This window comes from Gorilla gorilla, chromosome 19 (genome assembly GCF_029281585.2).
Source record: "Gorilla gorilla gorilla isolate KB3781 chromosome 19, NHGRI_mGorGor1-v2.1_pri, whole genome shotgun sequence".
Classification (NCBI taxonomy): Eukaryota; Metazoa; Chordata; class Mammalia; order Primates; family Hominidae; genus Gorilla; species Gorilla gorilla.
The window spans coordinates 82340159-82367134 of NC_073243.2; the positions used below are offsets into that span (position 1 = coordinate 82340159).

General features: G+C 33.3%; 1 protein-coding gene across 3 annotated transcripts in view; it reads left to right on the forward strand.

The window, feature by feature from the left end:
* NIPBL (NIPBL cohesin loading factor) overlaps positions 1 to 26976 on the forward strand; it is a 187159-nt gene that overhangs the window by 91902 nt on the left and 68281 nt on the right. For 2 of the 3 annotated variants that reach the window (XM_019013452.4, XM_019013451.4), the window contains exons 7-10: positions 2998 to 3158; positions 4064 to 4160; positions 7896 to 8522; positions 16779 to 18404. In XM_019013452.4, the coding sequence (XP_018868997.3) occupies positions 2998 to 3158; positions 4064 to 4160; positions 7896 to 8522; positions 16779 to 18404 (2511 nt within the window). Of the gene's footprint in view, positions 1 to 2997; positions 3159 to 3872; positions 3971 to 4063; positions 4161 to 7895; positions 8523 to 16778; positions 18405 to 26976 lie in introns of those variants that run through there. The other variant, XM_055367729.2, reaches the window with a different exon arrangement.

Below are 26976 nucleotides of genomic sequence, written 5' to 3' on the forward strand. Positions count from 1 at the left end.
TTGCTTGAAGCTTAGGAACTCAAGACCAGCCTGGGCAACATGGTGAAACTCCATCTCTCTCCACAAAAAATTAGCCAGGCAAGGTGGTGTGTGCCTGTAGTCCCAGCTATTTGGAGGCTGAGGTGGGAGGATGGCTTGAGCCTGGGAGGCAGAGGTTGCAGTGAGCTGAGATCACGCCACTGCACTCTAGCCTGGGCAACAGAGTGAGACTGTCTCAAAAAAAAAAAAACAAAACAAAACAAAAAACGAATAAGCAGTGTTATCAACCTATATGACAAAATTGGATATATATATGAATTGGTTAGTAGAAGACAATATAATTCAGATTATGGGGCTGGGGTCCTGTGAGCCTTTTAATAGGTCTCAAAAGAGCATTCAGAAAGATTCAACTTCCATTCATGACATTTAAAACTTTTCACTGAATAAGAATACATTAAGCACTTTGGGAGGCCGAGACTGGCGGATCACGAAGTCAGCAGATTGAGACCATCCTCGCTAACACAGTGAAACCCGTGTCTACTAAAAATACAAAAAAATTAGCTAGGCGTAGTGGCGGGCACCTGTAGTCCCAGCTACTCCGGAGGCTGAGGCAGGAGAATGGCGTTAGCCTGGGAGGCAGAGCTTGCAGTGAGCCGAGATCGCCTGGGCAACTGAGCAAGACTCCGTCTCAAAAAAAAAAAAGAAGAAAAATACGTTAAGCTGGGTGTGATGGTGCACATCTGTAGTCCCAGCTACTCAAGTGGCCAAGGTAGGAGGATCACTTAAGCCCAGGAGTTTAAGTCTAGCCTGTGCAATACAGCAAGACCCCGTCTGTATGGGAAAAAAAGGAGAAGAGGTTGATTTAATCTTACCTAGTGGTAGAAAAAATTAGAAACATTTTGTTTCAATTCAGGAACAGGACATGAATGCCTATAATGACATTTATTTAGTGGGTGTCCCAGCCAATACAGGAAGATAAGAAGCGTTAAACTATGTATAATTATTGGTAAGGAAGAAAAAAGTGTCATTTTCAGGTGACATAACTGTCTTCATAGAAAATCCAAGATAAGCTACAGACAAGATACTAGAATTAATAAAAGCATTCCACTTAGTTACTGGATACAACATCATTATAATGAAATCAATTGCATTTTTATATACAGAAATAAACAGTTATAATTATAATCTTTTTTGATAGCATTAACAGTTTAAAAGAGCACCACAAGATACCTAGGAATAAATTTAATGAAAGATGTAAAAGACTTTTGTGGAGCAAATTACAAAACTTTTGAAAGAGATAGAAGAAAACTTAAGAAAATGAAGAGTTATGCCATCTTCATGGATAGGAAGACTCAATAGGGTAAAGATTATTATTACACCCGTATCTATAAATTCAGTATAACACTGATAAAAAATCTCAAGAAAGGTTTTTGTGGAATTTAACCTGCTTCTAAAAATTCATATAGAAGAAGTTCAAGAATAGACAAAATAATAAGGAATGAAGTGTAGCAGCTCAGTCTAACAACAGTCAAGATTTATTGTAATATTGGTGCAGACATGGAAAAATAACATATAGTGAAGTAGAACATGATGAAGAGCTTAGGAACATACTCATGGACAAATGTAAACTTGGTCCATATGGCATTATATCTTAATGGGGGAAAGAATGATTTCTTTAATTAATGATGCAGTTCTTCATATGGAAACAAGTAACATTGGATCCCTATCTCACACTTAAAAATAAGTTTTACATGGGTTAAAGACCTAACTGAAAAACCAAAACTGTAAGGCTTTTAGAAGATACAGGAGGCTGTCTTTTTATGACTTTGTGTAAAGGAGGGGATCTGAATGGCCAGTACACAAGAGAAGATGCTTGGCTTCACTAGTAATCAAGGAAATCCAAATTAAAGTGACTGTCAGAAACATTTCCTACCCTTAGAATGATAAAAATTATTGGCAAGGATATAGAACAGTAGGAACTCTCATACGCTGCCAATGAATACAAATGGTCATAAGTAATCTGTTATTTAGTAAGGTTAAAATATGCATATCTGGCAATTTCACTCCTAGGTATTGGCACCTAGAGCTCTTACACATTTATAAAAACAGTCCTCATGTACAAGAACATACATTGCAGCATTGTTTATGGCAGCAAGCATTTTAAGCGATTTGAACATCCACATAAGAATGAACAAATAAATAGTGTACATCATACAGCAGAGTATATGTAATTATTTAAAATAAATGAATTTACGCCAGGCACAGTGGCTCACATCTACCTGTAATCCCAGTGCTTTGGGAGGCTAAGGCAGAAGGATCATTTGAAGCCAGGAGTTTGAGAGCAGCCTGGGCAACATGGCAAGACCCCATCTCTACCAAAAAAAGAAAAAGCCAGATGTGGTGGCAGTTTCCTGTAGTCCTAGCTACTCAGAAGGCTAAGGCAAGAGGATCACTTGAACCCAGGAGTTTGAGGTTACAGTGAGCTATGATCATGCCAGTGAACTCCAGTCTAGGTAACAGAGCTGTCTGTAAAAAAAATAAATAAAAGAATTTAAAACTATCAATATATATATAAAATCTCAGTATAATATTAAATGGAAAAACAAGTTATATAAGGATAGATACATACATCATCTATATAAAATTATAATGTAAAAACAACACAATGAATTACTTAGGAATATATTCATGCATAGCAAAGGTATAAAGATAACACATAGGCAGAATAAACTCAGATCAAGATAGTGGTTACCTCTAGGGAGTAAAAGGAAAGGAATAGAGGAGAGAAATAACAGATAAATGGAGATCTTCAGCTATATTTGTAATGTTTTAGTTCTTTTCAAAAATAGATTGGAATCTGGCAGAGTGTTAAGATTTGATGAAACTAGTCAGTACATGAGTATCTGTTACATTATTCTCTGTACTTTCTATATGCTTAAAATATTTGTGAATAATTACTATTCTCCAAGAATGTTAAGAATCTTTTATTAAACCTTTTTTTATTCTTATTAATTTCAGCGTCGGTATCAAGTCCCATTGTTGCAGGTGGTTTGAGAAACATACATGATAATAAAGTTTCTGGTCCGTTGTCTGGCAATTCAGCTAATCATCATGCTGATAATCCTAGACATGGTTCAAGTGAGGACTACCTACACATGGTGCACAGGCTAAGTAGTGACGTATGTAATATATTATCATTAAGGTGATAAAATAGTTCTAATATTTGTCATATAACCTAGTATTTCCATTTCAAAATTTGAATGATACCTACCGTATATCATTATACTAGGTACTGAGTACAACATGGCTCCTGCACATACAGAGCTTAGTCTAGAGCAGGATTGGTCAAGTGTGACCAGTAGCCTGAACCACAAAGTGAGAATGGTTTTTACATTTATAAAGAGTTATTTAAAAAAAAAAAATGTGATAGAGACTGTGTGTGGCCCACAGAGCTTAAAATATTTATTCTCTGTTCCTTTATAATGAAAAGTTGGCTGACCCCTGACCTCGAGGTTTAGGTTCTTAATGAAATATTTCAGTTTTAGGTTAATACTGCTCACACTAAAATTTTTTTTTTTAGATAATGAGCCTGTATTTATTAGTACTTGACTCTTTTTCCCTCTAATACTTGTACAAAGTTTTGTGTCTGAAATTTAATATTGCCTTGATGTTATTAAAATATTCCACATTCTGGAAATTTGCCTTGTTATTGATTTGATTGTATTTTATGTAAGCTGCATGTGTCTAAGGATAACACAGATGACAATAAACTCTGCCCTCAAGACATTTACCACCTGGTAGAGTATTCATAGCTCCTTTTGTAGAAAAAAGCAAACAAAAATGGAGCATACTAGTAATACAAATTTTCTTATTCATTGCCATGCTTAGGCTGTTGATTCTTTTGGATACAATTTCAATTCTTCTAAGATATACCAAGAAGAAAACAGGAAAGTGCAGAAGAATTATGCTTTTGAATTCCAACACTTTACCTGTCAGTAATTTATGTCTCTTATTGGTTCTCTTTTAAGATTTCTATAAAGCCTCTCCTGTCATTCAAAAGATAAATTGTATACTCTATTTTTAGGATGGAGATTCTTCAACAATGAGGAATGCTGCATCTTTTCCCTTGAGATCTCCACAGCCAGTATGCTCCCCTGCTGGAAGTGAAGGAACTCCTAAAGGTACTACTGTAACTAAAATTTCCTTCTGTATATTTTATATTTGAAGTTGAATAAAGAACTCAAACTTCCTAAAGCAGATATTAAAAAGTTATTCTGTATTCTTTTTTCATTGTAGAAAAAAAAATAAACCTGTACAAGCAGGTCTGGATCATGGGATTTAAATCTGTCCCTATTCATTGATTCATTCATCTTCCACTTACCCAGTAATCTGTTGATAGTATTCTCGGATACATCCAGTATCCATTCTCTTTGATAAATCCAGTGGTCTTTTCAAACCACAACATTCTTCTCTTAAACATTTGAAAATTTTGATCAGCTTTCCTCTTTCCTCCACAAAGACTTATTTCATATGAGCCCATCTGTTTTTCTCCCACTTCTTTCATTGATACTTTTTTTCTTCATTAGCTGTTCTCCTTATTCTTATTCTTCTCAAGATTTCTATTATTAGACCTTTTATCACTCATTGTACTTTTTTCCCTGGCCGTTTTATTAAGTTTCATTAACAGCATTGATTATTTTCATGCATAAGACTCCTAAATCAATCTTTGGCTCCAGTCTTGTCTCCCAAGTTCTAATTCTTCATTTCCAGACAAAACTTCCTTCATACCTAGCGGATATTTCCAATTCATGTTCAAAATGGTTTTCATTGTTCTTTCTGCCATCCCATCTGTCTTAATGCTATTCCAGTCCTGAATCATTGTAACTTAAAAATTTTAAGTTATCATAAAGCCTCTTCTCAACTATTTAGTCATTTATCAAATCTAACCTGTTCTATGTTAATTTTTAAATCTCTCACATCTACTTTTATGTCTGCTTTTTAAAATTCTTTTATTCCAGGTCTAAGTTAAATGGGTGATCTTCCATGGGCCCTCCCCTAATCTCCTCAAGCTATTAGTTTATATTTTTTGTAAGAACTTTTACTACTTTATGCACATGAATTTCAGTTTGTTTATCTTTGAATTTTCAAAGAACCTTGCATGGTCTTCTATCTGTAACAGATTCACAAAATTGTGAATTTAAGTCCAGGTTTGAGCCAGTTTTTAAAATACTTAAAATTGTAGTCAAATAGTTTTAATTATCAGTTTGTTGGAAGAGAAAACTGTCTTCTACTTTTTAAAATTAGCTTATAATTAATTTTAACATAGCTGGTAATATATTCTCTCAAGTAATGAGAATTTCTAATTATAGCCATCTGAAACATAAAGATATTTTACCTCGTATCTGCTTCATATGGTAAAGATCTTTTTTTCACTGATTGTATTCCTACTATTTATCAAGGACATTTTTCTTTTTTTTTTTTCAAAAATTTTTTTAAAATTTTATTTTATTTTACTTTAAGTTCTGGGATACATGTGCAGAATGTGCAGGTTTGTTACATAGGTATACATGTGCCATAGTGATTTGCTGCACCTATCAACCCGTCATCTAGGTTTTTTTTCTTTCTTTCTTTTGAGACAGAGTCTCGCTCTGTCACCCAGGCTGGAGTGCAGTGGCATGATCCCGGCTCACTGCAATCTCCACCTCCCAGGTTCAAGCGATTCTCCTGCCTCAGCCTCCTGAGTAGCTGGGATTACAGGCACATGCCACCATGCCCGGGTGATTTTTTTTGTATTTTTAGTAGAGACAGGGTTTCCCCATGTTGGTCAGGCTGGTCTCGAACTCCTGACCTCGTGATCTGCCCGCCTCGGCCTCCCAAAGTGCTGGGATTACAGGCGTGAGCCACCACACCAGGCTTGTCGTCTAGGTTTTAAGCCCCGCCTGCATTATGTATTTGTCCTAATGCTCTCCCTCTTCTTGTCCCCTACCCTCCAACAGGCTCTGGTGTGTGATATTCCCCTCCGTGGGTCCATGTGTTTTCATTGTTCAACTCCCACTTAAGAGTGAGAACCTGCGGTGTTTGGTTTTCTATCAAGGACATTTTTCATAGGGTGAAAGTTGAGCTGTAATGAGCCATTTCAATTCTGTAAATTGTATGAATTTTCAGGGATAAAAACCCAGCTTCTGAGAGAGAGAAAAACTTCCAGAGTAACTATTTGTAGGTTAGATACATATCCCACAAGTGTTGTCAAGGTGAGAAGTTATTTAGATTGCCGGGGAAAGAGAACAGGGAGATAGGTGATTGATCTAGATAACTAGCTTTTTTTCTTCTGACTCTTGAGATTAGATAGATAAATAGTAGATGAACTTTAGATAGAAATGGAAAACTTTAAAACAAATAACCTCACTAATATATTATTCACCAAAAGCTTGAACTTCTGTCATGAAGTTGTTTTCTAACTAGTTTTGAAGGGTAAGTGCATTGTCAGTCTATCTTGATTTTTAGATTAATTATTAGAATTTGAAGTTTGTTCTAAAGTGTATATAATTTGCCACATAGAATTTGAATACAAAGGCATAATGGTATATTACAATTCAGACTTAGGCAAATCTTGTTTTAAATCTTCAGGTTTGTTAACTACATAACCTTGGGCAAATTTCTTAACCTCTGTAGGCTTCATGTTCCATTTCTGAAAAATTTTAAAGATAATACTCAAGAATGTTGTAAAAATCAAGTGAATTGATATGTAAAGCACCTTTCACAACTCTGACACAAAATGTTAGACTAACATTTATAGTTAATTGCTCCCATATCATCTTTATCACACTTGATTCAATAAATAAAGTTGTATGTTTATATATAACATTTAAAATACATTAACCTTGCTAATTGAAAGTCCAGATTTATGTATCATGGAAAAAGACTGAAAGCTTAATTGAAGGCAGTTCTAGGTTTAAGTTCTGTCTGTAAAAAAACTTTTATCTTGACCAATTTTTACAATTTCTTACAAGTTTTTAAATATTTTATAGTTTAGTGATAAGAAATGTATACATTATTCAGATGCAGTTATACTATTATTTCTGAAGCATATCAATGCACTTTTTCCTTCATGTCTGAAGGAGAATTTTTGTCTGAAGGCTTATTAACTAGGATAATTTTTCCATCTGATTATTTTTAAAACTTTCCTGTTTCATATAACATCGGTTGATTTAATGGACTCTGGGCTCAATATATTTTATTCGGCCTTGAAATTTACTGAACTTATTTATTTTTCTAATAAAAAGAGGATTAGCAAGCTGAAGAGAGTATGTGAATGATGTTAAGGGAGAAAGAGAAGACCACATAAAAGTATAAATCAATATTTTACCACCAGTTTTTGAAGTAAGTAAAGGCTCTAGTAATTGTAAATTGACCACTTGCTTTTTGTTATCATCCCAGTAGTATTCATGTAAGATAGTCTCTAGGATTAAATTGTTATTTTTGTGTAATTTAACAAAAGCGTACTTATTCTTACTTTAATCAGGATATATCTGTTTTCCCAGATAGTCCATGAAAGAACAGAGATGGTCATACCCAAAATATTTGTGTTGTATCATCTTTAGAAGCAATGAACTTTTTACCCCTATAAAGCTAAATAAGTATACTTTATAGGCACAAAAATATAGAAATAATACTGGTCTGAAAAATTGAATACTTAGATTCAAACCTAGATTTTAGATTAACTAGTAGCAAGCTAAACAACAGTGTGGGACAAGTTTTTAAGCTTTCTTTTCATCTTTCGTAAATAAGTAGCTTGGATTATATAATTTCTTATTTTTTTCTAGCATTACTATATTGTCACTTATTAATATTTCTATCACATTGTAAGAAAATGTGAAACCACCACAACTGTTATTTCTATCGAATTATTTTTCTAGGCTCAAGACCACCTTTAATCCTACAATCTCAGTCTCTACCTTGTTCATCACCTCGAGATGTTCCACCAGATATCTTGCTAGATTCTCCAGAAAGAAAACAAAAGAAGCAGAAGAAAATGAAATTAGGCAAGGATGAAAAAGAGCAGAGTGAGAAAGCGGCAATGTATGATATAATTAGTTCTCCATCCAAGGACTCTACTAAACTTACATTAAGACTTTCTCGTGTAAGGTCTTCAGACATGGACCAGCAAGAGGATATGATTTCTGGTGTGGAAAATAGCAATGTTTCAGAAAATGATATTCCTTTTAATGTGCAGTACCCAGGACAGACTTCAAAAACACCCATTACTCCACAAGATATAAACCGCCCACTAAATGCTGCTCAATGTTTGTCGCAGCAAGAACAAACAGCATTCCTTCCAGCAAATCAAGTGCCTGTTTTACAACAGAACACTTCAGTTGCTGCAAAACAACCCCAGACTTCTGTGGTACAGAATCAACAACAGATATCACAACAGGGACCTATATATGATGAAGTGGAATTGGATGCATTGGCTGAAATTGAGCGAATAGAGAGAGAATCAGCTATTGAAAGGGAGCGCTTCTCAAAAGAAGTTCAAGATAAAGGTAAAATAATCTCATTATTACCACTTCATCATCTGGGCAATTATATAATTATAGTGTCAAAATTTTTTTTCACGTTACTTTTTTTCCGAATATTTTGTATAATTTATGTCTACTCAAGTACATATTTTTATTACTAATACTCATAATGCAGAAGTTAAATTCATAACAATTTCATTTATTGTCTGAAACAACTATATGAGATTTGGTAATTCTCTACTACAGGTCTGTTACTCATTATGTACTATATGATTTTACTTATTTGTGCTTTTCTGCTAAAATGAACATTAGCATTTCTATATAACATGTATATTTCATAAGTTACATTAATATTGTTGTGCACCTTCAAATTTTTTCTGCTAAAACAAGGTTAACCACTGTGGAATTATTTTGAACAGGTACATTTAAGAAAAGCTCGTGTGTATGCTTATTAGGGAGTTAGATATTTCACTTGGTTTATGATCCTACTGGCTTAATAATGTCAAATTTTTTTAGTAAACCATGGAAAGAGTTAATATTAAATGGCAAACCTTAGAAATTAAGAGTCTTTTGGTGGTAATTACAGTGAAGTGTTCCTTTTGTCTGACTAGTATGTTAGGATGGAGTTTCAAGACATACCTGGTCTATGAGTTTATGAGCTTTCCTTGTGCTTCATAATCAAACAAAAATAAATTCCTAGTAAGTTCTTAGTAATTTGGTATACACTGTATACAAAATTTCTTTCATGTTTTAAGAGACTGATGAATCAGTGATTCAAATTAGCAATATAATTGATGAATTTGATTGCTATATAAATGCATATACACATTTGATCAGACCAAAAGCATGCTTTATGATTTAATTTTATGATTAAAATATTTTAGGTTGATTTTCAGTTCTTATATTTTCTTGGTAATGATAAAACTTCTTGATATTGGGTAGAGCTGATTTTTGTATATGATGTGTTCAGTGTTTGACAGGATCGTGACAAGATAATTGTGTTTATATGCTAAGAAACATGCTGAAGATTAGTATTATATCTCCTGCCTGTCATGATGGCTCATTTTAATGTTATTGAAAAAAAATGGACTGTATTTAGTAATTGTTGTACTACAATGTTTGCAACATATGTAAATCAGAAATAGATGCAAATAAAGAGATTGCTAGAAGTCTTCATTTTACTGGCTAGGGAGCTGGGGTTTTTTTTCCTTGTCTTTTTTTTTTTTTAATATAGATTCAGGGGATGTATGTACAGGGGTTTGTTACATGGGTATATTGTGTGATGGTGAGATTTGGGCTTCTAGTGAACCCGTCACCCAAATAGTGATCATAGTACCCATTAGATAGTTTTTCAACCTTGGCTTCGTCCCTCTTTCCCCCATTTTTGAGTCCCCTGTGTCTGTTGTTTCTAACTTTATGTCCGTGTGTACCCATTGTTGAATTCCCACTTATAAGTGAGAACCTGTAGTGTTTCATTTTTTGTTTCTGCATTATTTCACTTAGGGTAGATAATGGCCTCAAACTGCATCCATGTTGCTGCAGAGGACATGATTTCATTCTTCTTTGTGATTGTGTACCACGGTGTATATATACCACATTTTGTTTATCCAGTCCACTCCTGATGGACGCTTAGGTTGATTCTGTAACTTTGCTATTGTAAATAGTGCTGGGATAAACATATGAGTGCAGGTGTCTTTTTTATAAAGTAATTTTTTCCCCTATGGATAGAAACCCAGTAGTGGGATTACTAGGTCAAATGGTAGTTCTATTTTTTGTTCTTTGAGAAATCTCCATACTGTTTTTCATAAGGGTTGAACTAATTTACATTCCCACCAACAGTGTGTAAGTGTTCCCTTTTCTCTGCAACCTCTATTATTTTTTGACTTTTTAATAATAGCCATTCTGACTGGTGTAAGATTGTATCTCATTGTGGTTTAATTTGCATTTCTCTGATGATTAATGATATTGAGCATTTTTTTAAATGTTTGTTGGCTGTGTGTACATCTTCTTTTGAGAAGTGTCTGTTCATGTCTTTTGCCCACTTTTTAGTGGGTTGTTTTTTTCTTGTTGATTTGAGTTCTTTATAGATTCTCAGTATTAGACCTTTGTTGGATGCATAGTTTGTAAATACTTTCTCTCATTCTCTAGGTTGTCTGTTTACTCTGCTATGGGTTCTTTTGCTGTACAGAAGCTCTTTAGTTTAATTGAGTCCCATTTGTCCATTTTTCTTTGTGTTGTTTTTGCTTTTTAGGTCTTAGTCATAAATTCTTTAATTAGGACAATGTCCCAAAAGAGTTTTTTGCAGGTTTTCTTCTAGGATTTTTATTGTTTGAGGTCTTACAGTTACATATTTAATTCATCTTGAGTTAATTTTTGTATAGGTGAGAGGCAGGAGTCCCGTCTCATTCTTCTGCATATGGCTCGTCAGTTTTCCCAGCACCATTTATTGAATAGCGTGTACTTTTTCCATTGTTTATTTTTGTCAGCTTTGTTGGAGATCAGTTGTTTTTAGGTATGTGGCTTTATTTCTGGGTTCTCTATTCTGTTCCATTGATCTGTGTGCCTATTTTTATACCAGTACCATGCTGTTTTGCTTACTCTAATCTTGCAGTGTAGTTTGAAGTTTCCTAATATGATGCCACCAGCTTTATTCTTTTTGCTGAGGATTGCTTTGGCTCTTCAGGTTCTTTTTTGGTTTTATATAAATTTTAGGATAGTTTTTCCAATTCTTTGAAAAATTACGTTGGTAGTTTGGTAGGAGTAGTGTTGAATCTGTAGATTACTTTGGGCAGTATAGTCATTTTTAACAATATTGATTCTTCCTATCCATGAGCATGGAATGTTTTTGATTTGTTTGTGTTATCTATGATTTATTTTATCAGTGTTTTGTAGTTGTCCTTGTAAAGCTCTTGCAACTCCTTGTTTAAATGTATTCCTAGGTATTTTATTTTGTGTGTGTGGCTATTGTAAATGAGATTGAGTTCTTGATTTGGTTCTCAGCTCGAACGTTATTGGTGTATAGACATGCTACTGATTTTGGTACAGTTATTTTGTATCCTAAAGCTTTATTGAAGTTATCAGGTCTATGAATCTTTTGGAGGAATTTTTAGGGTTTTCTAAGTATGGGATCATGTCATCAGTGAACAGAGATAATCTGACTTCCTCTTTTCCTATTTGGTTGCCTAATATTCCTTTGTCTTGCCTGATTGCTCTGGGTAGGACTTCTGGAATTTTTTTTTAAACCGGTAAAGTTTTGATATTAAGGGTGGAATGTTGCTTGTACCTCTTCTCTTTAGTTTGCAGTATGAGGGTCAGGAAATAAATACGTAGGTTCCAAATTATATCTCTTCCTCTAACCTGTTATAAAAGTATATGCATATCAAATGAAAAAAGTAATATTACTCAGCTTTTCTTATTAACCTGTTCAAAATTCCTGAATCTTAGGATAGCCAGTTTTGCAGGAAACATACAATATCACAATTCCCTGACCAAGAAATATTAGTTGCCCTGATAACTGAATTTTTTGCATAATGTTAAATCTGTATTATGGAAAAATGTGTTCTTGAAAAAGAATGTACTTTTTAAGTGAATTTTAATAGTTGTTGATAGTAACAAAAACAGAGGAGGAATGGTGACCTTTTTTTATGTATCATGTTTGTTGAATCCAAAGTTTCTACTTATAAAAATGGAATTAAAATAAGGGTCATATATAGTTCTAATTGCATATTAACAAACTTATTTTATACTGCGAACTTTCCTTTGGAAAAACAGAACAAAGTCAACAGATACAACATACTGTTCTTGTAGAAACTTGTATATTTTATTTTCAATTATCTAAATAATTTTTTCTGTAATCTGTGATGGCATAGTTAACAGATAACTGAAAAGTTGAATGAGCAGAGTTGACATTCAATTTTGGTGAAAATACAGGTATGTGGTGATAACCTGAGGATTAAAGTAGGTTTTGCTGATTTCATATTATTGTTGTCATTTCTAACTTGTTTTCTGAAAGCCACTTTCCTCTTATTTTGTGGATTTATAGTCACGTATCACATAATGATGTTTCATTTCACACCAGACTTTATATACAATGGTGGTCCCATAAAAATATAATATTGTATATTTACTCTACCTTTTTTATGTTTAGATGTGTTTTAGATACACAGATGCTTACCATTGTGTTACAGTTGCCTACAGTATTCAGTATAGTAACATGCTGTACAGGTTTATAGCCTGGGAGCAATAAGCTATACCATATAACCTAGGTACATAGTAGGCTATATCATCTAGGTTTATGTGAATATACTATATGATGTTCATGTAACAGAGAAACCTCCTAACAATGCATTTCGCAGAATGTATCCTGTCGTTAAGCAATACATGAAATACATGACCGCATTTGAAAACTTTTGGAACTTAGATGCCACCTAACCCTTTTGATTTGAACTTGGCATATTGCATTCAGTTTCTGCATTGTGTGATGGGATGGTATTTGTTATATAAGAAGTTACCTTGAGATTTTGAGATGATTAAAGGTGTGTATATTGGTCCAAGGGTGTAGGTGAGGTCATAAATGAAAGCAAAATTCTTCTGAAGTGGTGGTTTTAGAGCCCTTAAGAGATGAAATATTTCCTTGAAATTAATTTTTCCCTAGTTACCATTATTTTTACTTATTAAAGACTAAATGTTAAAGTGGACATTTAATATATTCAAACATTTGGCACTGAGAACTTTTTTACAGCTGTTGTATTACTACTGGTGATATGGAGCAGGCAGGACTATTTGTCTGGCCTACTAGTTGTACTTTAGGATATGAGTTTGTTTGCCAATATATTCGTTTACTGTGAGAGAAATATTCCACTTAATAACCAGAAATCAAAAACACTGTACCTTATAAGTAAGATTAGAAAGTTCAACAAATGTAGAATATTTGTGGAATTCAAGTAAAGGGATAGAATAATCTTAAGAAATGTTTTACCTAGGCTGTGGTAGACCCTATTGTACCCTTGCTCCGCAGAAGAAAGACATTTTTCTAGCCGCTAGGTATTTAGGTCCCTTTCTCCTGTTCTCTCTTCTTTGAGCAGTTCTGTATATACGTTGATAAGGCAACTTTGTAACGTAATATTTTATAATATTCCAAAAGGACCCTTTTCTCAATCTTTTTGCTCATACTTTTAGTGTCTCTAATTACATAAATTAATTTTAAAAGGCTATTCATCTTTCTTTGCTTCTGGGATGACCTGTCGTTAGATATTAATACCTTTTTCATGTGCTGAAAATTTCTGCTTTCTTTTGTCAAAGAGGGGGTTCCTTTGTTCATCTTTGCCTATTTCATCTTTTCCCAAGGTCCACTTTCCATGTTAGCAAGTATAAGGAATGGCTCAGCTTCACTAATGTTATATAATGTTACAATATTCTTGCACTATAGCCCTTGTTAAAAGTCGATGATTACCTACTGTCATTTGGAATAAGAGACCGGGATTTTGGTACAAGGAATAGGACAATTAGCCACTCAGCCTGTATTGTGGTTGAGGGGTGATGTGTTTTCATTTTACATAATTGGCTACCATATATACACAATTATTGTGCTTTCTGCTTTAAGTGTTTTCATTTATCACTTGTAGATTTAAGTAAGTGGTATAGTTTGTTTTTCTTGTAAGCATAATTGAGTTCAGAATTTCTGTAAGGGCTGCATCTTATTTTGAGAATATCAGCATCTGGATGACAAGTGTTGGTTTTGAGATTACGATAATCCTTTTGTATGCATTTTCTTTAGGAATATATGTATTCTGATAGCTAATCTTATGGTTCCCAGTGCTGAAGAGGGCTTACAGGTAATCACTGTCCTAAATACCAAAGTGATTCTTCATAGAGATGGCTTTCCATGATTATTAGGTGGTTATGATGTAATGAAGACTCATAACAAAAGTGGGTGGACGAAAGTGACCTGTACAGATTCAGAGCTGCTTTATAAGGAGTAAGTTCATGGTGGAATTGAATCAGACCAAGTAAATAGAACATACATGCTCTTAACATACCTAAGAATCCTTGCCACCGTAATGAAAATTTTCCAGGTTTTACAGGAGTAAAGTACTTTTCAGTAGTTGAACGATTAAAATTTTGTATTTAACAGCATTTTGTATATACTGAAAAACAATGGTAAGATGTTTCCCAATCTTAATTACTTGTGTGCAAATACTTTCATACATTTTTTATTATAAATAATCATAGGATTCATAGTTTAAATAAAATATATCATTTCTTTGAAATTAACTTATTGTATTTGCTAAATTTTCATTTTAATGTCTTAAGGTAAATTGGATTGAGGTTAATAATATATAAACTCTTGAGTATTTTGTAATCCTTTAAAAATCAGCCCTCTAAGCTATGTTAATGTTTTTCTGAAGACTGTGCATGAAAGAGTGAGCCATAGATATCTTAAATCTTCAGATGCCTGACACCTATGTCATTGTGTATCTTAAGTATGATTAGTCTACCATTTTAATTATTTTTACAAAGCATATTTCCTCAAAAATATAGAAATCTTAGGTTATACTTTTTGAATTTCTAGATTCTTATAAAAGTTTAAGGGATAAGCATAAATTGATAAAGCATCTTATTCATGAGATATCAATTGGTTTGCCCTGTGGCAGAACATAAAGATGATTTTTGAATGGCAGAACATTCTAAAAGAGGATTCTATAAACATAAATTTAGTATTCTGATTTCTTTTTTAAGGTATTGATGTAGAAAACTTCCTATAAATTCTTACCATGTTAGTTTTAACTGGTGGAAACAATCTAATGATAATATATTATACTTTAGAATTAAAATGGTAGTGTTTTGCAAATGGAGCATGTGTGGTGATAGATTTGACTGGACAACTGAAGGAGCAGAAGGACTTAGTTTTACAAAATATAACTAACAAATATCTTAAGTAAATTGCGGTTATATTTGATTAGATTTTAAACTGGCAAGAACTGCTACTTCCCACTTTGAAAAGAAAACAGTGGAACTTTGCTATATAGAAGAAGCATTACCATTAGGAAAAAAAAATCACAACTTGGTTCTCTAACAATAAGGAGCCATTTTTCAGTTGTCAGTTTGACTTTTAACCTTGTGATACCATCTTCCTTATATGGTATATCACATTAGTGAATATTACAAGAGAATCTAGAGATTGTCTTGTTAAAATAAGTAAGAGTGACTTTTAAAACATACTCAAGCAATTCAGCAAATAAACAAAAGGAAGCCAAACCTCAAGGTGCTATAATGTAACCATTCCCGAGACCTAACTGGAGATTTAATTTATAGAAAATGACTAGCTCCCTCTTAAGTCAGAAATGGAATCATACACAGAAATATATAGATGTTAAAAATACCTTCACATTTTATTGTAATGGTGAATTTGTGTTTGTGTGTGTTTGTCTTTACATTTCATAATACTCTCAATTATTTCTTTCTGAGACCAGAATAGACCCCAGAACATTATAACTTTATATCGAAGAGTAGGAAGTGTTTTCTTCAGTGGAAGTTGCTTAAGACAGGATTCTAATTTATACCTATTGCTCCCTGATTTTAAATTTTCTATACCTATGAAATCTGTTGCTTCCTTATTTTAAATGTACTTTTATCTAACATTGGGGTTAACTTTTAAACTCCTTTCACACTTTTAACACTTTAAAGAATTTGAATTATTGATTAAAGTTAAATGACAGATTATTAAATTCTTTTTTTTAATTCATTTTTTCCCAATGGCATGGTATATATTTTCTTTCTTTTTTTTCCATACTTATCTTAGATACAGTAAAAACTTATATTTCCTGTTTGGTATATTGGCAGATTTGGAGCTCTTTATAGTTTTTGGCTAACAGTTAAAATTAACCTGAGTGAGACTTTATGATTTATAACTGGTTGCTTTATTATTAGGAAAAGAATCTGATTTATCCTTGACATCTATGAACATAAATATATGTTTGTATTTGATACATTATAAGTTCTATTCATTTTATATTCTTACACTTATTTATATCCTTAAAGAGTATGCAGTTAAATTCTTTTTACTATATTTATTGAGATCTCTCAAGCATATTTCTTCAAACGTTGGTTTTCAAAGTATTGTGTCATTCATGCTTACTATTTTATGTGTACATATTTGCATTTGCATTTTACTCCATTTTAAAAACATAACCTTAAAAAGATAAACAACGTCCATAGGGTTTTTAATAAGATAAGAATACATGTCTATTACTGATATTGATATTTATCTTTAAATTTCAGATAAGCCTTTGAAAAAAAGAAAACAAGATTCTTACCCACAGGAGGCTGGGGGTGCTACAGGAGGTAATAGACCAGCTTCTCAGGAGACGGGTTCTACGGGAAATGGGTCAAGGCCAGCATTAATGGTTAGCATTGATCTTCATCAGGCAGGAAGAGTGGACTCTCAGGCTTCTATAACTCAGGATTCAGACTCCATAAAAAAGCCTGAAGAAATCAAACAATGTAATGATGCACCTATTTCTGTTCTTCAGGAAGATATTGTTGGAAGTCTTAAATCTACACCAGAAAACCATCCTGAGACACCTAAAAAAAAGTCTGATCCTGAGCTTTCAAAGAGTGAAATGAAACAAAGTGAAAGTAGATTAGCAGAATCTAAACCAAATGAAAACCGATTGGTGGAGACAAAATCAAGTGAAAATAAGTTAGAAACTAAAGTTGAGACCCAAACAGAAGAACTTAAACAGAATGAGAGCAGAACAACTGAATGCAAACAAAACGAGAGCACCATAGTTGAGCCTAAACAAAATGAAAATAGACTGTCTGACACAAAACCAAATGACAACAAACAAAATAATGGCAGATCAGAAACAACAAAATCAAGGCCTGAAACCCCAAAGCAAAAGGGTGAAAGCCGGCCTGAGACTCCAAAACAAAAGAGTGATGGGCATCCTGAAACCCCAAAACAGAAGGGTGATGGAAGGCCTGAAACTCCAAAGCAAAAAGGTGAGAGCCGCCCTGAAACTCCAAAGCAAAAAAATGAAGGGCGACCTGAAACACCAAAACACAGGCATGACAATAGGAGGGATTCTGGAAAGCCATCTACAGAGAAAAAACCTGAAGTGTCTAAACATAAACAAGATACTAAATCTGACTCACCTCGGTTAAAATCAGAACGAGCTGAAGCCTTAAAGCAGAGACCTGATGGGCGATCTGTTTCTGAGTCACTAAGACGTGACCATGATAATAAACAAAAATCAGATGACAGGGGTGAATCAGAGCGACATCGAGGGGATCAGTCTAGGGTTCGAAGACCAGAAACATTGAGATCCTCTAGTAGAAATGAACATGGCATTAAATCTGATAGTTCAAAAACTGATAAACTAGAACGAAAACACAGGCATGAATCAGGGGACTCAAGGGAAAGACCATCTTCTGGGGAACAAAAATCAAGACCTGACAGTCCTCGTGTTAAACAAGGAGATTCTAATAAATCAAGATCTGATAAACTTGGTTTTAAATCACCAAATAGTAAAGATGACAAAAGGACAGAGGGTAACAAGAGTAAAGTAGACACTAATAAAGCACACCCTGACAATAAGGCAGAATTTCCAAGTTATTTGTTGGGGGGCAGGTCTGGTGCATTGAAAAATTTTGTCATTCCGAAAATCAAGAGGGATAAAGATGGCAATGTTACTCAGGAGACAAAGAAAATGGAAATGAAAGGAGAGCCGAAAGACAAAGTAGAAAAAATAGGATTAGTTGAAGATCTAAATAAAGGAGCTAAGCCTGTAGTTGTGCTACAAAAACTGTCTTTGGATGATGTTCAGAAACTTATTAAAGATAGAGAGGACAAATCAAGAAGTTCCCTTAAACCTATCAAGAATAAACCATCAAAGTCAAATAAAGGTAAGAATACTTCTACTGATGTCATTTATAATATAATCGATTTTAAGTGTTAAGATTACTAAGTATTAAGGAAATTTACAAAAATTAGAAAGCTACTACATGAAAATATAACATTTATGTCAAACAACAGGAAATTTTTTTCAGGAGTATAGATAAAAAGTTTCCAATGAATTTTTTTTTCCCCACAGTTTTTTCTTCCCACCCACTACTCAAGGTAGTTATGAATGTTACTGCTATTTGGTTACACAGAGATAAGTTATTTTGCTGTTTAGTTATTTCTTATATTTCTGAAATATGCTTAAGTGAATGTTGTATTAAAATAGTTGTCTTTAAAAACTCTCTATTTAAAAATGTCTTACAATACTACATTCTTACAGACCTGTGTCTGAGCCAATTATTGATGAATAGTTTGTATAGTTTAGAAAGTTATATAAAAGGTTATTTTTCATTTTGTTGGGGAGATGGTTAGTTAAATATGTTTTATATTTTTAAAACATATCTTTTTGTCCTTGTTTATGCAAAGGTAATAGGGAATGGTACTTACTTTTTAAATTTGGTTAAATTGTAAGTTTGTGGGAGGCGGGGGACTGGTGTTATTTTTGCATGGTTTCTGAATTAAATTCTCTGGTTACTCGAGTAAAATTATTTCCAAAGGGAGAAGAATGTCTTAAGTGCCAAAAGATAATAGCCATTTGTGCAGAAGATATACTTCTGTATCCCTTTGTACACAAGTATTTAAAATAACTTTTTTTATTTTTAAATAGAGATGGAGTCTTGCTTTGTTGACCAGGCTGGTTTCAAACTCCTGGCCTCAAGCGATCCTCTCCTCAGCCTCCCAAAGTGCTGCGATTACAGGCGTGAGCCACCGTGTCCATACAGTCTAAATATACTGAGGTGTAGTAAAGGCAATAGAACTGAGAGTTTAAGTTTTCCTTCTGTGAAAGAGAATTATTAAGAATTTAGATTTATACTTATATATAACCAAGTATATGAAATCTGGAATTGCATTGGCCAAGAGGGTAGCCATTGCCTTTTTTGGCTATTTAAATTTAAGTTAACTAAAATTGGAAGTTCATTTCATTAGTAGTCACATGTGGCTGTTGGCTACCATATTGGACAAAACAGAACATTTGCATCATCACAAAGTTGTATAGCACCGCAGTGTATTAGGAGATACAAAAAGTGTGTGGTTATTGTTTTTCATAACATGCTGTTGTAGCTTGTCTACCAAGAAAGCTCTTTGAAAACATATTATAAAGAACTCTTTATTCAAAGAATGACTTGTGGCTAATCTGTTGTTATTCTTGCTTGGTCTTCGTCAACATTCATTTTTTCACTGTTAATTTATTTCCTTTTGTCTTACAAAAATGAAAAAAGATTGCCTTCTGAGTCGCTAATATTTGTGTTCTTTGAGTGAAGCTTTTAAATTTTAAATTATGGCAATTAGACTTACCAAAAGTCAATTAAGACATCAGCCTTAATTAATAAGGAGGCTTTTTTATTTAACTTGAATGCATCTTTTCAGAGTTACTTGTTAATATAAAAGAGGTTGTAGAATGTGGGGGTTAACACCAGAATTGTTTTCTTTTAGGTAAAAATTTTCTTTAAAATTTTTTAGTGAAAAGTTTGGGAGTAGCTTATATTTATAAACTAAAGAGTATGGCTATACAATTTTAGAAGAGTCAGGTGAAAGATGGAAAGTGGTACCCTCTTGTTCCTTTGATCTGGACCATCTTTCTCTCCCTCCCCTCTCAGCTTACCCTGGCCTTGCTTTCTAAACTCTGTTCTAACAAAGAGTCTTTTAAAACTCCTTAAAGAACATCCAGAAGTGAATATAGCTTTTAGTTAGTAATTGGTATATTATTTCACCTGGTTTTTTCACATGCAATAATATTGCCTATGAATATGTTTTTATCACCAAAATGCGTTTCTGATAGTATACTTTTAATGCAGATGTATATACCTGATATGGTCATGTTAGTATGTAAGTAAGCTATCTGGGTGTCTGCGTATTAGAGTGATGTGTGTGTATGTGTACATGTGCATGTTTGTGTATATATACACATATATTAATGTAACTGCAATTACAATAACAGTTCTTTTCATCAAAAAATACTATGTCAGTGCTTAGATTCATTTCAGGATGCCCTATAGCTATCTTTTGGATTAATTTATTTATGTCTTAGGACCCATATCTTTTTTTTTTTTGTAATGTTCCAATTTTGGTTTTGTTTTAGATTTTTGCTACTCAGTTTAAATAGCAGAGTTGGTTAATTGTGGATTTTTTAAAATTGCATGTATATGAAGCACAGTTGTAGATTACTGACCCTTTGTAGTATATATTGGGATTTTCTTTGGAGATTCACAGAAAATCACATTTTGATGTGTTGATGATTTTCTGAGTAAAGGAGTTAGTCTGAATACTGCTGGGATACTTTTATGGTTGGTTCCTAGGGCCAAAATTGAAGAGCCATAAATTTCCATCTTTTAAATATTTTACCTGATATTCATATAGAAAATATTCATTCTTTAGGATATATTTTAAGCTGATAAATTTTGATTGTGTGATAGAGGTATAGATTTATTACTCCTAATTTAGATTACTTATTTTTGTCTTTTGTATGAGCATGATAAATGTAAAGTGGCATTGTTACATTTGATTTGATTTCTGTGGCACTATATCTATATCCCTAGTACCTAACAAAATACTTCATACATAATAAATCATATTTAATGCCTATTGAATGGAGATGACGTTGCCACCATTTTCAGGAAAAGCTTTTGTGTACAGATTAAAATTAGATAATCGTCTTTTATGTTCCCATCAATACACCCTAGCTCAAGAGCTACTTATTTTTCAAATCCTGCTTCCTAAACATTGTTAATAACTCTTCACCCTGTCAACTACCTAGTTTTTTTGTTAAGATCCAAAGAAAACCTGCTTATAGTAATATGTGTTTAATTTTTCTGTCACACTTATTTTGATCTACAGCAGTTAACAACATGGGATTAATATTATTCCCATTCTTATCCTGCATTGTTAACTTCCCTATCTTTCCATCACCATGTTTATTCCTTGCCTGGGAGGGGTGGAGGGGGCAGTCAGGCAATGTAACTGTTTGTAGAATTCTTTTTAAGTTCTTCAAATATCTTCTGCTAAAGTATACTTCAATCAGTATGTTACATGCCAAAAAATATTTTGTTAAAAATTTTATTAGACCATTACCCTAATGTATAGTGTCTCTAAATTAAAATAATAAAGTTATGAGATCCTTTAAGATTGGCATAATCTCCCGGCATTTTGGGAGGCCAAGGTGGGTGGATCATTTGAGGTCAAGAGTTAGAGACCAGCCTGGCCAACATGGTGAAACCCCACCTCTACTACAAATACAAAAATTAGTTAGGCACCGTGGCAGGCACTTGGTAGTCCCAGCTACTCAGGAGGCTGAAGCAGGAGAATCGCTTGAACCCAGGAGGAGGAGGTTACAGTGAGCTGAGATCGTGCCACTGCACTCTAGCCTGGGTGACAGAGTGAGACTCTGTCTCAAAAAAAAAAAAAAAAAAATTGGCATAATCATCAACTAACACATGCCTTCAGTGTTATTAACAGCTTATTATCAGTAATTACAAACATATTTGATTTTGTTTTGTTTTTTTTTTTTTTAACTCCAGAGTGTTTCAAAATATCTTAGCTTTATGTCTAAGGAAACCATTTTTTCTTCTCTCTCCCCCTACTTCTTTCCAACTAGTATATCATTCTCCATTGTGTGGACTCAGTGCTTTCAAGAAATATCCGTATTATTTGTTATTTGACATCATCCTTTAAACTGAAGAGTAAAGCAGTTTCTGAAAGTAGTCTTCACTGGGAATGTATCTAGCAGCTTTAATAGTCAATAGCGATTAGCCTATATTGCTCACTTGATGAGCTAATGATTGCAGGCCTTACTAGCGATAGTGATCGCACTTCAGTTATCTACTGTTACAGTTACACTACTAAATGCTGATAACTATCATCAGCTGGTTGCCTTTTACTTAGCACTGAACCAGTCTAGTTAGATGGTGTTTAGGATCCTCAGCTTCTGCAAGTTTGAAAGTATTGTTTCTGAGAGTGAATTTATAGCACAGTTTATTAATTCCTAAATTGAGGAGTTTTCAGTGTGTTTTCTTTAGATTGTAATATTGAATAATATTTAATGATGCAGTGGAAATTTATTTTGTTTCATTTGTACAGTTTTATAAAATACCTTTCTTAAAAACTCAAATTTTCAGTTTCTGTAAAGATATTGATATCAGTGATATCTTTAGGAAATGTTTGGAGAAAGTTTATTACAGAGGTTGGCATAATCTGTATCTAGCTCTTGTGACTTTAGAGCAGTATTTTGAAAATTTGTACTCATGATTTCCATTTGTAGAAATTTTCCAAAGTATGCTTAATAGATTGTTCATACAAATATTGCTTAAAAGAAATGCATTAAGTAGAAACCTTATTATAAAAACTAAAGTTTGCTGGAGGTATTCTCTCTCCTTTCCATTCCGTCTCTTAAGCCAGCCCAAAAACATAGTTTCTATAGGGTTCTTGTGTCTGTAGAAATAGGTATATGATTTAACAGCTAAGGAGCTAGCAAATATTAGTTCTGTAAGACCCTGTGCCTATTTATGAAGAAATAATCTTTGACATGCTAAATTCCCTCTTATATTCTAAAAAAAAAAAAAATTTAATGAAACCCTTCTTTACAAGGGCCTGATGTGAAATTAAGAGTATGAATACCTACTAGTATTACACCACCAATAAAATGGGTTTTTTAATATGGATCTCTCTGTCTTGCCTATAAAAATATTAGCATTTTCTGGCTTCTAATGTATCAATTTTTAAAAATTCTCTTTTAAACTTATTACAAATTATAGTACAAAGAGAACTAGTATCAAAACCCTGAATAAGTCTTAACCTTTCAAAGCTTGGTTCATTCGCTTTTAAAATAAAGAAACCAATTTCCCTCCTACTTTATACAGTTATAAAGACAAAAATGAATGTTGTTATAGTAAAAGCTAAAGTGTGTCTGATTTTTTTATATAAAGGAAAGTACAGTCATTCAATTTCTAATTGAATTGAATTTATCTAATGAAGAAAGTAATTTTTTAAAATCTTTTTATGTATCTGTACTTTATATTCAGTGTAGATTTAAAGATATTACTGCCACAATTTATTTTTCTCACCGTGTATACATATCAAGGAAAGAATCATTTGATCCCTGCCCCCTACTTTTCTGTAATGAGTAGTAAGTTGTTACTTACATAATGAGTAGTAAATTGTCATTTACATGCAGTATTGAAATTTTTTTTTTTTTTTGCTCCCACTTACCTCTAATTGAAGTTGAAGATCCATTTGGCGCTTCTGTGTTATATGGGTAGGTTAGTGGAAGAATTGTCACTGAACTGTTCCATTATGCCTGCCCAAGTTTTTTTTTTTTTTTTTTTTTTTTAGGATTTATAACATTTGGAGGTTTATGTGAGGCTCTTAGTTTTGTTTCTGAACGTCACTTGTTTCCATTGACCAAAGCTTCAGTCCCAAAGATTTTATTAGTTTACGTGATTTATTTCTATCTCAGAGCTGTTTTCCTGTTTTAAAAAGAAAACAGAACACATTGTTAGTTATCAAATCAATGATTCTTTTAAGTTTTTTGATGATTTCTGGTTTTAATAATCTGGCAAGCGCTAATTTGAGTGATTTACAATGGAAATCAAAGATTGCTTAAATGTAGCATATCTAGGAGTAAATGTATTCTTTAGCCATATTAAAGCCAGAGTATAGAGTGCACTGTATCTAATGGAATATATGTACAGAAGCTGAAAATTTGATATCTCACAAAATTGTGACTAAATGACATTATTCATCAAGCCAGTAACATAAAGTTTTATGGGAATTCAGACATCTGATTTAAAGAATAAAGTAGTTAGGACAAAAGAAATTAGGTGAGAGATAATCATAAAGCACTAGTAATCTGAAGTTTTAGGAACAAATAACTTGGCAAGCAACAATAATCCCTAAAATCATCAATCCCTAAAATACATCATCATATATTAAGAGATAGCAAGACTCTATGTTTGTATTTAATGGATTATTAACTAATTCAGGGGAAATAACATAAACAAGTATGCCATACAGATAATTTTAAGTACTTGCTGTTTATTCATTTCTGTTAAACTGAGTTAGTTATCCAGATCAGGATCCTTTTGTTTTTTTAAAGACGGGGTCTCATTCTCTTACCCAGGCTGAAGTACGGTGGTGCTAATATAGCTCACTGCAACCTGGAACTCCTGAGCTGAAATGATCCTCCCATCTCAGCCTCCAAATGGCTGAGTTATCCAGATCCTTGATGTCATATTGAAGATCTCAGGCCTGAATATGGGAAAGTCATGCATTTTATTTATTTATTTATTTATTTTTTGAGAGGGAGTCTTGCTCTGTTGCCCAGGCTGGAGTGCAGTGGCGTGATCTTGGCTCACTGTAGACTCTGCCTTCCGGGCTCATGCCATTCTCCTGCCTCAGCCTCCCGAGTAGCTGGGACTACAGGCGCCCGCCACCACGCCTGGCTAATTTTTGTATTTTTAGTAGAGACGGGGTTTCACTGTGTTAGCCAGGATCGTCTCGATCTCCTGACCTCGTGATCCACCCACCTCGGCCTCCCAAAGTGCTGGGATTACAGGTGTGAGCCACTACGCCTGGCCCCTTTATTTCTTATCTTTGTAATCAAGGAACGTGGCAGAGTCCATTTATAAAGAGCTTCATGAAATGGAAGAAAGGATGTGGTTAATTCAGAAACTGTGTGAAACCTGTGGAATAGACAATTCTGTTCAAAATGAAACAGGGTTCACTTTTGGAGGATGATACATGTAGAGACATTGATTCCTGGATTTTTTTTCTTTAAAGTTGGGGCACCTTCAGAAATAAAACATTTGGCCTTTGAATTACATTGTTTAAACTCTCAAAGTTTCACAGCAGTTAAAATGATCTAGAGAATACTAGAGAGGTCTTAATTGATAGTATTCTTGTTAATGTAGGGAATAAGAAAGGGTAAACTACTGTTGATAAATGTTGATACCTGCTTTATTGGATATAAGGCATAAGTTATCTGTGTTTGGCTATTGTGAGTAATTTTTTTAAAAAGAAAAAGCAGAGTCCTTGCTCTGGGAACATAATCCATTGCAGAGAGAGCACAAGAACTAGTACATATTTTAACCTTTGATTATTGTGTTAATTAACAAGGAAAATATTAATTCTGGGATATTAGTATTGAGTCAGTGTGTCTGTGATGTGAACTTAATCTAAGCAAAACACTTAGGTACATTTGCTTTAAAAAAAAAAAAAATCCCGTGATGGATGAAAGGCCAAATACTTTGGGTTATCTGTATTTATAAACCCATGAAGATTATAATGTTTCCAATATACTGCAAAAAAAAAAAATTCTATTCTTAGAAATTTTGGAAATGTACTCATTTGTCTATCAAATACAGCAACTCAGGAACTATCCAGGAAGTACATCTGTAAGTGAACATGAGAAATTGTGAACCACAGAGTTAGGCAATCAAGAAGCATCTATTGACTATCCATGTATATGTACTTAATATTATGTAGGTCATGTGGAAAAGGGAAGATGTATACTCTAAAACATGATTTTCCATCAAAAAGACACATATTAAAGTAGAGATATTCAAAGACTTTATAGTGAAGTGCAGAACGTGTTCAGTTTGGGGCTGAAGATACGGAATGCAAAGCTAAAGTTGACTTCTTTTACTTCTACCAGTATTCTAAAAAAGAAGGCCCTCACTGATAAAACTTAACTAGTTAAATTAAGAAAGCCAATACAGAGAAATATTACCTGATTTCAAAATGACACAGAAGTTAAACTCAACGTTAGTTAGAATTCTTAGCAATGAAGTCTTTGGGATATTACCAGTCATGAGTATTTCATGTTTGTTGGGTAAAATTGTTCCTATGCATGTCCTTAGAAGAACAGAAGCCTAAAAGTTACTGAAATAACTCCTTTGTGATACTGAATAAAAGTTTCAGAAGAATAAAAAAAGGGTTATTCTTTCATTAAGATTAATATTTTATATCTCCATCTTGAGTTATTTGATTGTATCGTCTTAATATTCTTGATAGCTATTTACTTTTCTGTCATGATTTTTATTCTTTACATAAGCACTATTATCATTTGCATGTTATAAAGGACAGTGTTAATGTTGATTGTAAGTTACTGATATTTCCTGCTATAAACCACAAAGGTACTCTTTGCTTCCAATTCATAAAATTTATCAGGTAAGATTTTTCTTTTTATACTTCCACTCAAAGTAAGTAAAGGAAGCTAAAATTGCCATCTTTAGCAATCATTAAGGACAAATTATCCTGAATAAGTAGCTTTTGCTACTTCTACTTTATTTTTTAAACTATCAGTATGTGTGTAGGATTAAGTAGTATAATGGCTCTTATTGTCTTGTCTTCTTTTTTATTGCCTTGACTCTCTTGTGGGAAGATATGAACTTGAATTTCTAACTTGAAATGTACTTTTCAGTT